General features: G+C 37.7%; 1 protein-coding gene across 2 annotated transcripts in view; it reads left to right on the top strand.

The window, feature by feature from the left end:
* JAKMIP2 (janus kinase and microtubule interacting protein 2) overlaps positions 1-12175 on the top strand; it is a 169504-nt gene that overhangs the window by 133334 nt on the left and 23995 nt on the right. For both annotated transcript variants that reach the window (XM_059063009.2, XM_067031877.1), the window contains 6 exons: positions 119-217; positions 1607-1705; positions 3388-3441; positions 4753-4818; positions 8844-8912; positions 11832-11909. In XM_059063009.2, the coding sequence (XP_058918992.1) occupies positions 119-217; positions 1607-1705; positions 3388-3441; positions 4753-4818; positions 8844-8912; positions 11832-11909 (465 nt within the window). The remainder of the gene's footprint in view (positions 1-118; positions 218-1606; positions 1706-3387; positions 3442-4752; positions 4819-8843; positions 8913-11831; positions 11910-12175) is intronic.

The raw sequence follows: 12175 nt of genomic DNA, 5'->3' as shown, positions 1-12175 counted from the left end.
CTTTTTTCATGGTCTAGACGATTTATTCACCGTGTAAATGAATGCTGTCCATGCTTGCTTTGCAAAGTTGTAGATGCTTTTCGCAATGTCCACCTAACTTGAGGATTTACTTTATCAGATAGAAAAACAAGAGGCAGAAAATCACCGGCTCCAACAGGAACTGCAGGATGCCAGAGACCAGAATGAGCTGCTGGAGTTTCGAAATCTAGAGCTAGAAGTAAGGAAATGATGATAATGATAATAAAATATTAACGTGCACTGAACCCATTCTTTTTTTTTTTTTTTTTTGCGGTATGCGGGCCTCTCACTGTTGTGGCCTCTCCCGTTGCGGAGCACAGGCTCCGGACGCGCAGGCCTAGCGGCCATGGCTCACGGGCTTAGTTGCTCCGCGGCATGTGGGATCTTCCCGGACCAGGGCACGAACCCGTGTTTCCTGCATCGGCAGGCGGATTCTCAACCACTGCGCCACCAGGGAAGCCCTGAACCCATTCTTTGTGTGAGGTGCTAACTTAAGCATTTCAGATACACACTCTCATTGGACCTCACAACCGCAACCAAGATTTGATAGATGAGGCAACTGAGGTTAAATAACTTGCCCAAGTCCTGTGACTAGTATGTGGTGAAGCACTGATGCAACTCAGAATTGTCTGCTCAGATACTATACTTTACAACACTGTTGCCTTTATGAACAAGGCTAATGAATAATTTTAAAATAATTTGAATAATATATTTCAAACTTTATCAATATTTATTGCTTTTAAATAATCATTTCCATCCTTCATTGAATTCTGACTCAGGAAAATATTATTTCAAGAATTATATTTTAAAATTTACTATATACAAAAACATTTTATTGGTAGACCCTTGAATTTGTAAGTAAACTGTTTGTTCTGTAATGCATTATGCAAAAGGCTAAGAAGCAAGGTAATTTGTTTTAGGAAATACTTTGGTTAACTTGACCAAGTTTCAGAGTCTTTGTTTTTAAGTAAAACATATCAATCAAATCGGATTTTGATTGTATCGTGCAGAATCTGGCTTAGGGTCTGGTTGAATGTGCGCTGATATGTAAAGGATAAGAAAATTTCCCATTTGATTTCTTTGTTATTTTACCAGCAATTTCTTCTTGAGGTTATTTTACATTAGGTTTGGATAATGTTAGCAGTTGGTATGCTTCAGTGAAAAAGAGTTAAGTCATCTTTGGTAGCACACGAATCTTACTAATAAAGCTTGAGTGGATTGAATATGCAAAAGACCATGAGATGCCATAGAACTTCATGGTCAGAAGAACATTCTTTGTGATACCTGAAAGCTCTAAATGTTCATGTAGTTTAAAATGGAACTCCACCTCCCACATTTCCTTGATCAAAAAATTTGCAAAACTGGATGACACCATGTTAAATTCTTCTCCCACATCTCTTAGTTGACTTATCAGTTCTTTTCCATTAAATTCAAGCATGAAGATCTTGAGTTCGATTTTTTTTTTTTTTGCCATATGGCATATTGATAAGCTGCTGAAATAGCATAGAGGCCACAGACAACTGGTTTAGTGATTAATCAGTTGTTGCTTTTTTTTTTAATTCCCATATATTCTTCACTGTATTTCAAGGAAAGAGAGAGACGATCCCCTCCATTTAATCTGCAAATTCACCCGTTCTCAGATGGTGTGAGTGCTCTACAGATCTACTGTATGAAAGAAGGTGTCAAGGTAGGCAGATATTTCCTTGTGTATGTTGTAGACAGTAGAAAAACTGGGAATTGGAAAAGGGGAGGTTGTGTGTGACTGTTTTGTCTTTCAGTCACTGGGTGTCATTTTGATACAAACTATGTAGGAACTGAAAATAGTCACATCTATGAGAAAGTCGACAACATACACAAAATAAATGTGTGACAGATGTATGAATGGTAACAGCAAACAAAAACAAAAAAATAGGAAGCCATGATTATTTAGAACAGAGTAACATAAAAGTGATACAGAATCAAAATATTAAGATAATTACCCTTGATTATCTGGAGGAAATATTAAATAAATTCAATATTTTAAGAAACATATCTCAAGGATGCCAGATAAAAAGGTATTTGTTGAGTCCCTTTGTTGTGCTGTTCTAATTGCTATGGAATTCATGATCTTGGAATTTCAGTATTAGAAGAAACCTTGAAATCATCTTGCCCACCATCTCTTTTGATATGGATGTTTTAGGGGGGATTTCACTTTTGGAAGGCCCTGGGGATTATAACATGTTGCTCACTTAGACAAAATATAATTTTATCTTTAGTGATATTGGAATACATTTTAAATATTAAGGTCAAGTGGAGGTGGCTCCATCTCCTGGAAAATATATTGTCCCTCAATGTAACAGAATCACATAGTGACTGACTTTTCCAGAGGTAAGGCTAGGAAGCCTCCCGCTCTTCCTGGTCTCTCCTTACCTTCTGCATGGCCCTTCCTGCTCCCACTCTCAGCTGCCAAATATACCTGCTTTAGTTGCCTTCTTTCTACCTCTGAGATTGAGCTAGACTTTTGTATTTCTGGCAGTAAGGATCTGCTATTCTGTTATCTGAACCTGAGAAAAAGGAGAAAGTGGTACTAATGGGGTGGAAATTAGGTCGAAAATTGTGCTTCTTTGACTTCTGTCTTAAACCACTCTCATGTTGTTTAAACTCCTGGCCTTCCTGGGCTGCCTGAAAATTTGTAAACCAAAGCAATTTTCTGATTCAACTTTAATTCAGTGAGAAGCACTTTACTTTGTCTTTTCCTTAGACGTTTTTAGATAAATCACAAACAACCTAATCAGTGCATGTAGTTTACATACAATGGAACTCTTTTAAATGGAGTTCAGCTGCTTCAAATTGACTCAGGGACTATAATAAAAATCAGCTGTTTTCCATAGGATGGAATTAATGCTAAACACCTAAAAAATAGAACTGCTCTGTAGTTTTCTATGTGGCAGTCAAAATCTCAACCACGTCAGAATTCCATTAATTAGAATGAAATTGGTTGGTTATTTAAATTTCTTTCCTGTTACTTTTCTTAATACTTGAAATCTACCACAGTTGAAACAATTTTCAACAATTATAAGAAAAAAAGTTACTGAGCAAATCCCGAGTCCTTAGTACATCCTAGACGCTTTCATGTACAATCTCTTTATCCTCAAATCAGCCTATGAAGGAAGTATTTATTTTGCAGTTGGCGAAATTGAAAATGCACTGTTAAGTAGTTTTCCCAGGTTCACACAGCTTATAGGAAGCAAAGTGGAAATGTAAAACCAACTGTGCCTGAATGAAAACAAACCAAGGAAGAGCAGGTCTCAAAATGTCCTAACTCAAGGTTCAGGCAGGCACTGATAGAACGGTAAGCCATGACTTGAATGAATCTCCTTGATTTTGCAGGATGTGAACATCCCTGATCTCATAAAGCAGCTTGATATCTTGGGTGATAATGGGGTAAGTAATGAATTAAGTGCAGTAAAGATATGAATTTGCCTAAAGAGAAGCAAGAAATACTTGCCAATGCATCACGTGTAAAATAGTAGCAAGTGAAGGGAACTATACTCAGTATTTTGTAATAACCTATAAGGGAAAAGAATCTGAAAATGTATTTATACATATATATGTATATATGTAGTTATACATATACATGTGTATAACTAAATCACTGTGCTGTACACCTGAAACTAACACAACATGGTAAATCAACTATACTTCAATTAAATAAATAAATAGAAAAAAAACAAAAAAATAATAGCAAGTGAGACAGCAGGTTCACTTAAGCATGCGGCTTCTGGAAAAGAATCAACAATCTATCGAACCACTCAGCTAAGGGATTGTAAGGATCTCTGGAAGGTAGTGGCAGAAGTGGGAACTGGTAAGGTGTTTTTCATGCATAGGTTTCAGGTTTGAATGCCAACTGGGTCTGCACTGATTAAAGCTAATTACCTTCTGACTGTTGCTGGGAGGCATACGGGGTGAAATTAATCAGTCATGCAGTTGTAAATGCTGCTGAATAGTAGGGCTGGTGGCAGCCCCATAAAAATGCACTAGGAAACTATAATCCCTTTTCTTTCTAAAAACACCTTCCAGACAGGGTCGAGGCATATTAATTCAGTGGGAGGACCATTCATTGAGATACTAGATGAATGATGTATGTAGGTTGAAGTAGTCACACTATTTTTTTCCCTTGAAAAATTACCAAAGGAGAGAACAAAATCAATTAAATCACATCAGACTGCTATGAAGAGATAACTCTTTATTTCATTTTAAAAATATCTTTATTGGAGTATAATTGCTTTACAATGGTGTGTTAGTTTCTGCTTTATAACAAAGTCAATCAGCTATACCTATACGTATATCCCCATATCCCCTCCCTCTTGTGTTTCCCTCCCACCCTCCCTATCCCACCCCGCTAGGTGGTCACAAAGCACGGAGCTGATCTCCCTGTGCTGTGTGGCTGCTTCCCACTATCTTTATTTCATTTTGGTTTCTGCTTTTCTTATGACTATTAATGCAGTATGCTTACAGTGAAACATAAAATCAAGTCAGTGCTAGAGATATAAAAACATCACATTTAATGTACTTTTTACAGGTTTTGAATGAACTCTTAGTTAAGAATAATTACTAAATAGAATAGGCCGTTTGTGAATGTTCCATGCATGCATATGTGGCAGGCAAGTTAGGCGGTATCTTCTTATAGTGTAAATGTCAAAAAGTGTTTTCAGCTTATTTTCTTTCTCCCCACACCTTCAACTCCCACCACAGAATTTAAGAAATGAAGAGCAAGTGGCTATAATTCAGGCCAGCACTGTGCTGTCCCTGGCAGAAAAGGTAATAAATCATACTAACATTCAAATCATCTCAGTGTCTGGCTTAACACTTGGGGTTGAAGGGCAATCTCTTTGCACATGATTCTGCATTATTGAATACCTAATAAATATTTTATTCTTCAGGGTGATATAACCCAGATAGAATGAGAACACACAAAAGAAGAGTCTACACACTGATTTAGGGTGGGTGGATAATTCTTGCTTTGAAGTCTCTTAAAAATATAATTCTGTAAAAATGCAAAACCTGGATTACATTACTTAAGCCATCCTTACCAAGCTGGGAAACCAATAAAGAAGGGTTTTGTTAAGTGGTAAATCGGAGCATGGCTCTTTCTGTGGGCTTTTCCTTGGGTATGTACATACCAGTTATTCCAGCTAATTCTGTAACTTGGTGGTGGCTCCCTGCACCTTCATTTAGAAAGCCCAACCTGGGGACTGTCAGAAGAGCAACACTGAGCGTTCTCTCACCCCCTTGTGTCTAAACCTGGTAAATGCAAGAGAGAGAAAAAAGGAAAGAGCCAAGTGAAGAAACCTGGTAACTGGCTGTATTCAGGGCACCTTGAGAATCAGCACATAGTTGACAGTCATGTGTACATGGCTGGATAAAGTAAGAACTTATGTGCTATAAGTTCCTTGAGATGCTTTCTTAATTTCTAAATGCATAAAAAAGCATGTTGTCAATTAAATGAAACCATGAGCAAGCATTCACCTTGCTCCAGTCTGAAATGAGGGAATTCTACTGGTCAAATGACCCAGTTAAGTTACTCAAACAAAACAATGACATTCAGAAAAATGGCAGAGGGAGAGGGAAGAATTGCTATAAGATAAAAAGTTACTTAAGAAATATTGAAATGGTCCTTTTTTGCATCCTGATTCAAGCAAACCAAGTGTGAAACAAAGGACATTTTGCTGACAACTGGGGAAATTTTAATATGGACCAGGTATCGGATGACAAAAGGAATTAATGTTAATTTTGCAAAGTGTGGAAATGGCCTTGTGGTTATGTTTTTTTTTATATAGACCTTAAGTGTTAGGGACATATACTGAAGTATTTCATGTGAAATATCTGGGATTTGCTCTTTTAAAAACTTCCTCCCTTCATAATTTAATAACAGACCTTATCACTTTCCATTTCCTTTTGTGATCAAATTAATAGCACCACATTGTCCCTAACATAGGTCTAGAATCCAGAATTTGGCAAGAGGGCCCCATGGGAGCTGGCTCTTACCTATTTCTCCAGCACCCCACTTCCTTCCTTGGTCACCAACCAAGGTCCAGCCATGCACAAATCCCTTTGGGGCTCCAGTCTCCTCTCGCCTCTCTTCTCTCTCCTCTAGCTCTCTCTGTCTCTCTCTCTCTTTCTATCTCTGTCTCTGTCTCTGTCTCTATCTACCTCTACATATTTTCATCCCTTGGTCCTTTAGACTGTTCCTTTTGTCTAGATTTTCTCTTCTTCCATTTCTACCTTTGTCTGGCTAAATCTTAATCATTAGACCCTCCCATACACGGGGAAGCCTTCCTATTCACCGAAGCCCAGTTAGGTCTTCTCACTCTGTGTTCCCACAGTGACCTGTGCTTCTGCTACCATGGCTTTTAGCAACTGTAATACAACCATGCTTTTTTTATTTATTTATTTTTTCTGTAGTTCACTAGACTCTACACTCCACGAGGGCAACTCTGGGATCTGTTTTTCACTCTTTGTTTTCCTAGTTTTTCACACCAGAACATCTCATCCAGTTGGAGTCATGAAGGGCTATGATTCTTTATTGCAAGCTTTCTCTCAAGCTTCCTACTAAAAGCAGAAAGTACCCTATAGCACATAGGAGGTGTTCTAGTAAAGCTTTGACGTATTAGTTCGTGCCTCCACTTAACCTCCTTTGCAGAACAGGTTTGAGGGGTTCAGATTAAACAATCAAGGGGTGATGCCTTATGCACTTAGCACTGTGATTGAAAGTGAGGAACCAGCTGAATAAGACACAAGCTTGTCCTTAAAACGTTCATGGTCTTTGCAATTCATAAGCTAAAGCCACACACACCCCATGTTTGGGATTCACAGATAAACATTTCTACCTCCAAGTAATTGTAAATATCATCTTGAACTTCCTGAGACCACACATTTGAATTATCTCTCTACCATCTGAGAGTGTGGCCTTTAGCCAGAGGTTGAGCCTAGACAAATTTCCAACACGGAAATCCTATTGTGACTTCGTATTAAAAATAATAAGAGCAGTGACCTTATGTGAGGACATGTTATGGGCCAAGGACTATGCTAAATACTGTCTATGCATTATCTCATTGCTCCTCACAACCACCCTATATTCATGCACTATTTTCATTTTATCTGTGAGAAAACTGTGGCCTGGGCTGTTCATTCCTCATCCTGCATCATCCATGTAGTCAGAGTTGGGAGCTAACATACAAATCTATAGCTAAAGCCCATGACCAGACTACTTCACTTCACGGTTCTCTTAAAAACATAGTGTGGGATTTCCCTGGTGGCACAGTGGTTAAGACTCCGCATTCCCAATGCAGGGGGGCAGGGTTCGATCCCTGGTCAGGGAACTAGATCCCACATGCATGCCACAAGTAAGAAGCCTGCCTGCTGCAACTAAGACCCAGCACAACCAAATAAATAAATATTTAAAAAAAACAAACATGGTACACAAGAGAATTTGTTTCTCAGTGGTAAATGGGCAGCAAGCAAGAGGAAACATTTTAATAAAGCTTGATGGTACACAATTGCAATATGAGGCTGTTTGCAAGAAACCCATGACTTTGCACTGAAATTTGTTTCATGAGGGAAGCCATGTGTATGTACAAGAGCTGAGAGATTAGCACCTCACCAGTGTCCACAGCCTTTTTTCTTTCCCCATGTTCCTTACAGCCAAGAGGCTTTTGGATATGGTGGCCCCTTGTGAATACCAAGGCTTTAGTATATAGAAAAAAGCTCAGTACACCACATAATTTATTTCAAACAAAGAAGAAATAGTTGGTAGCGAGGCAAATTTCTAACAGTGTGGAAGTAAAAAAATGAATGTTAACCAAAAACTAGAATGTATTCATTACCTAGTACGTGCAGTACACTGTCAGTAGGACCTTAGGTTAATTACATCCTTTAATCTTCACATTATTATTAATCCCATTTCACAGATAAGAAAGTTGAGGCTAAGAGAAACCAGGTAACATTTCAAGGCCACATAGCCATGAAAAGCTAGGATTGGGATTAGACCCAAGGTAGTTGGCCTCTAGGACCCACACACTTAATTATTTGCCCAATTGCCTCCCTGAGGGATAAGCTTATGGTTAAGTTGATGGAGACCCATTATAACAATTTATTCTCTGAAACCATATATGTGGTAGGCTCACACTATATTATTCAAAGTCTAAATTCATTCAGGGTATTGATCTAGGCTAATATCAACACCATCTAACAGAATGATATATTCTAAGTGTTAGGAAAGATAAGGTCTTTCTGTGTGATTTAAAATTTGTCTCCACTCAACAAAAATGATTCCTCAACATTTAGCTGTAATCAGTGTCATATACTGAAAAAAATGCCATTTCTCCAGTCTTTCCTGGCCTTCTTTCTTTCATCATGCTTTCTCCAATCATGGAGAATTAGACATACCTTCTGCTTGGAACTTGCCCCTCACCTTTGCTTAGTCATCTCTGACTCATTCCTTATACCCAGTGCAATTGTCATTTCCAAGAAAGCCTCCCATGGTGTCCTCCAATGAGGGCAAAACATGTGTTGGTCTTATTCACCATCACAGCCCTAGTACCTAGCACATTGCCTCACACATGGTAGATATCAATGAAGGCTTTCGTTGAATGAAGAATGAATGAATGAGTGGAAATTTATAAACTTGCTTCTGAGCTAAGAGTTAAAATGTACAAAGTTTTCACTCCAATTCTTAGTCTGCTTCCTGAGATATAAGGGGAAGAGACTAAGCAGCTCAAGAGGCAGTACCATTTACACCATGTCAAGCAATCATGTCAAACACTTGTGTCTGGTTTACCCCTTAGTGGATCCAGCAAATTGAAGGAGCAGAGGCTGCCCTGCACCAGAAAATGATGGAATTGGAAAGTGACATGGTGAGTAAAAATGAAATATCAGAAAACAAAAGAAAAATTGACAAGACAAATGGAAAACAACTGTTTTCTAGCAGTTTTATCTGGCACGGATGGACGTTTGTAGCCTTGCCATTATTTTGTGTATAGACTGGGAAACAGAATGCCCAGAAGTACCCCACAATTTCAAGTTATAGCCTCCAGAAATATCATGTTGTAATTTTGTAGTATTTTCAGAACTAATGCTGAATAAAATCCAGTTAGGTGTTTTCTTTCTTAGGCTAAATAATTTTTCCACCAAATTTACAGAAATGATGGGTGTAACTTTGGTACTAAAAATCCCCAAGCCACCTCGCTCCCATTAAGATGTCTACTATCAAAAAAAACCCAACAAAAAAACATAAAATAACAAGTGTTGATGAAGATGTGGAGAAACTGGAACCCTGTGCAATGTTGGTGGGAATGTAAAATGGTGCAGCTGCTATGGAAAACCATATGGTTAGTGGTTGCTCAAAAAATTCAAAACAGAATTACCATATGATACAGCAACAGCACTTCTGAGAGTACACCCAAAATAACTGAAAGTGGGCTCTTGAAGAGATATTTGTACACCTGTGTTAAAAGCAGCATTATTCTCTATAGCTTAAACATGGAAGCAACCCAAGTGTCTGTCAATGGATAAGCAAAATGTGGTATATCCATCTATGGAATATTATTCAGCCTTAAAGAGTAAGGACATTATGACACATGCTATGACATGGATGAACTTTGAGGACATTATGCTAAATGAAATAAGCCAGTCACGAAAAGAAAAATACTGTGTGATTCTACTAATATAGGGTACCTACAGTAGTGATATTCATAGAAACAGAAAGCAAAATGATGGTTGTCAGGAGCTAAGAGGAGGAAATGGGGAGTTATTGCTTAATAGGTACAGAGTTTCAGTTTTGCAAGATGAAAAGAGTTCTGGAGATTGGTCTCATAACACTGTGAATATACTTAACGCTACTGAAGATAAGAAAGTTTCTGTGAAACTTTTTTCTGTGGAACTTTCTTATCTGTGAATATACTTAACACTACTTAAAAATGGTTGCAATTATAAATTTTATGTTGTGTGTAGTTTGCCGCTATTAGCTTTTTTTTTTTTTAATCCCCAAGCCTGGGAATTGGTCATTTTTAACTTACAGCAATACATAGACTTTTATAACAGTACTGTCATTACTGTTATCATTATTACTAAAAATCAGGTAGTGATTCCTATCAGGTTAGGGAATCCTATAGTAAGAACAACAAGTTGAATTTATATAGCATATGACAGCTTACAAATCATTTGCTCATATTTTACGCAGGGCTTACATTTTACCAGCAGGTTAGGCTGTAAAGTCAAAACATATAACAAGAACTGTTTATATTCAAAATACCCTTGAACTCTTTAAATGCACAAATATTAATTAAGCAGTCAGCTTGTTACACTGTTCTAGGCACTGGAGCTCAGAGGTAATTAGGAAAGTCACTAGCAAAATCGCATGCAGACATATCCTCTCTCAAAAGTTGATGCAATCAAGTTTACCTTCAGTGTTGGACGAGGTCCTTGTTCCTTGTTAAGCATACGGAGAAAGAATTGACTTGTGCTTGGAGCTATGTTCTATACAAAGATACATTTTTTTAATGCCACTGGCAAGATGCTCGCAATATGAGAACCACACAGAAACTGAGGACAAGCAAGGGAACATCAGATTTACGTTTCCCAGCTCACTCTGGCTTTGCAGCAAGAGCAGACACTCACTCATTAAGTGGCACTGTGGATGGAATTGCCTCCACATTCTTTTTTTTTTCTTTCTTTCTTTTTAAAATAAAATTTATTTTAAATTGTGGTAAAAAACCTACAGCATGCAATTTGCCATCCTAACAATTTTTTTGTGTACCATTCGGTAATGTCAAGTACATTTACCTTGTTGTGCAACACATCTCCAGAACTTTTTCATTTTGCAAACCTAAAACTCTATACCCATGAAACGACAACTCCCATTTCCCCCTTCCCATGACTCTATTTATTTATTTATTTATTTATTTATTCATTTATTTAGGCCACACCAGGGCCCAAGTTCCCTGACTAGGGATCAAACCCATGCCCCCTGCAGTGAGAGCACAGAGTCCTAACCACTGGACCACCAGGGAAGTCCCCCATGATTCTTCTTAAAGCAGATGCCCTCTCCCAACCCCCTGCCTCCACCACCCCTTCATAAGTCTTAGCGAGACAGAGGCAGATGAATAAATTGGTCAGTTAGTTGGTATGTGGATGGAGCAATATGTGTGGTTAACTTCACGCCCACTCTCTAAATTATCTTTGTGTTTGCTAATGATACACAGATGAGTTTGAATAAATTGTTTTTTATTATACAACTTTGCTCTATTACATTTCATAACATTCTTACAAAAATATACTATCCCAGTATATTTACATAGATATACTTATTAGTTAGCATCTGTAGCATTTATCTTGTCAGAAATCTACCCTTAGGGACTTCCCTGGTGGTCCAGTGGTTAAGACTCCATGCTTCCACTGCAGGGGGCATGTGTTTGATCCCTGGTCGGGGAACTAAGGTCCCACATGTTGTGCAGTAAGGCCAAAAAGCAAACCAACCAACCAACAAACAAAAATCTATCCTTAATGACATACTCTTAAATTGGTATAAAAATCCTTTAAGACATTCCATGTGGATTGTTTGTTATATATTTTTTCTTCTTTCCATTGATTTGTACATTTCCTGTGTGAAACTATAAAAGTTGAACTATTTCCCTTCAAGACAAAATCTGTGACCCTACAAATACTAGTGATTTGTCTTACAGTGGAATTAGAGAAAACACTAATCAATACAATTTATATATCACTTTCTCATTAACTAAGCTGACTCTTTCTATTAATGTGGCCCTTTTCTCTAGGAACAATTCTGCAAAATCAAAGGCTATCTGGAAGAAGAACTAGACTACAGGAAACAAGCTCTCGACCAAGCATATATGGTAGGTACAATAAGCATTAGAGATACTCCGAGTGTTTACAATTACATGCTCTGGAGTAAAGCATCCTGTGTAATTTGTCATGTCATGTATTTGAATAGACCACAACGTGCAGCTCATTTATTCAGAGGTTTCCAGTTCTCATTTTAGAACAAATATATCTCTAGTTCTTTGCTGTTATAATACTCTTACAATAGTTAAAAATATTTCATTATACTTCATTTTTTAAAAAATTGAGTTGTGTTGTTAAATAATATTTAAATGAACAA

This window comes from Kogia breviceps, chromosome 4, assembly GCF_026419965.1.
Source record: "Kogia breviceps isolate mKogBre1 chromosome 4, mKogBre1 haplotype 1, whole genome shotgun sequence".
In the NCBI taxonomy this organism is placed as follows: domain Eukaryota; kingdom Metazoa; phylum Chordata; class Mammalia; order Artiodactyla; family Physeteridae; genus Kogia; species Kogia breviceps.
The sequence above is the reverse complement of the archived record's forward strand: the minus strand, read 5'-3'. Positions and strand labels throughout refer to the sequence as shown.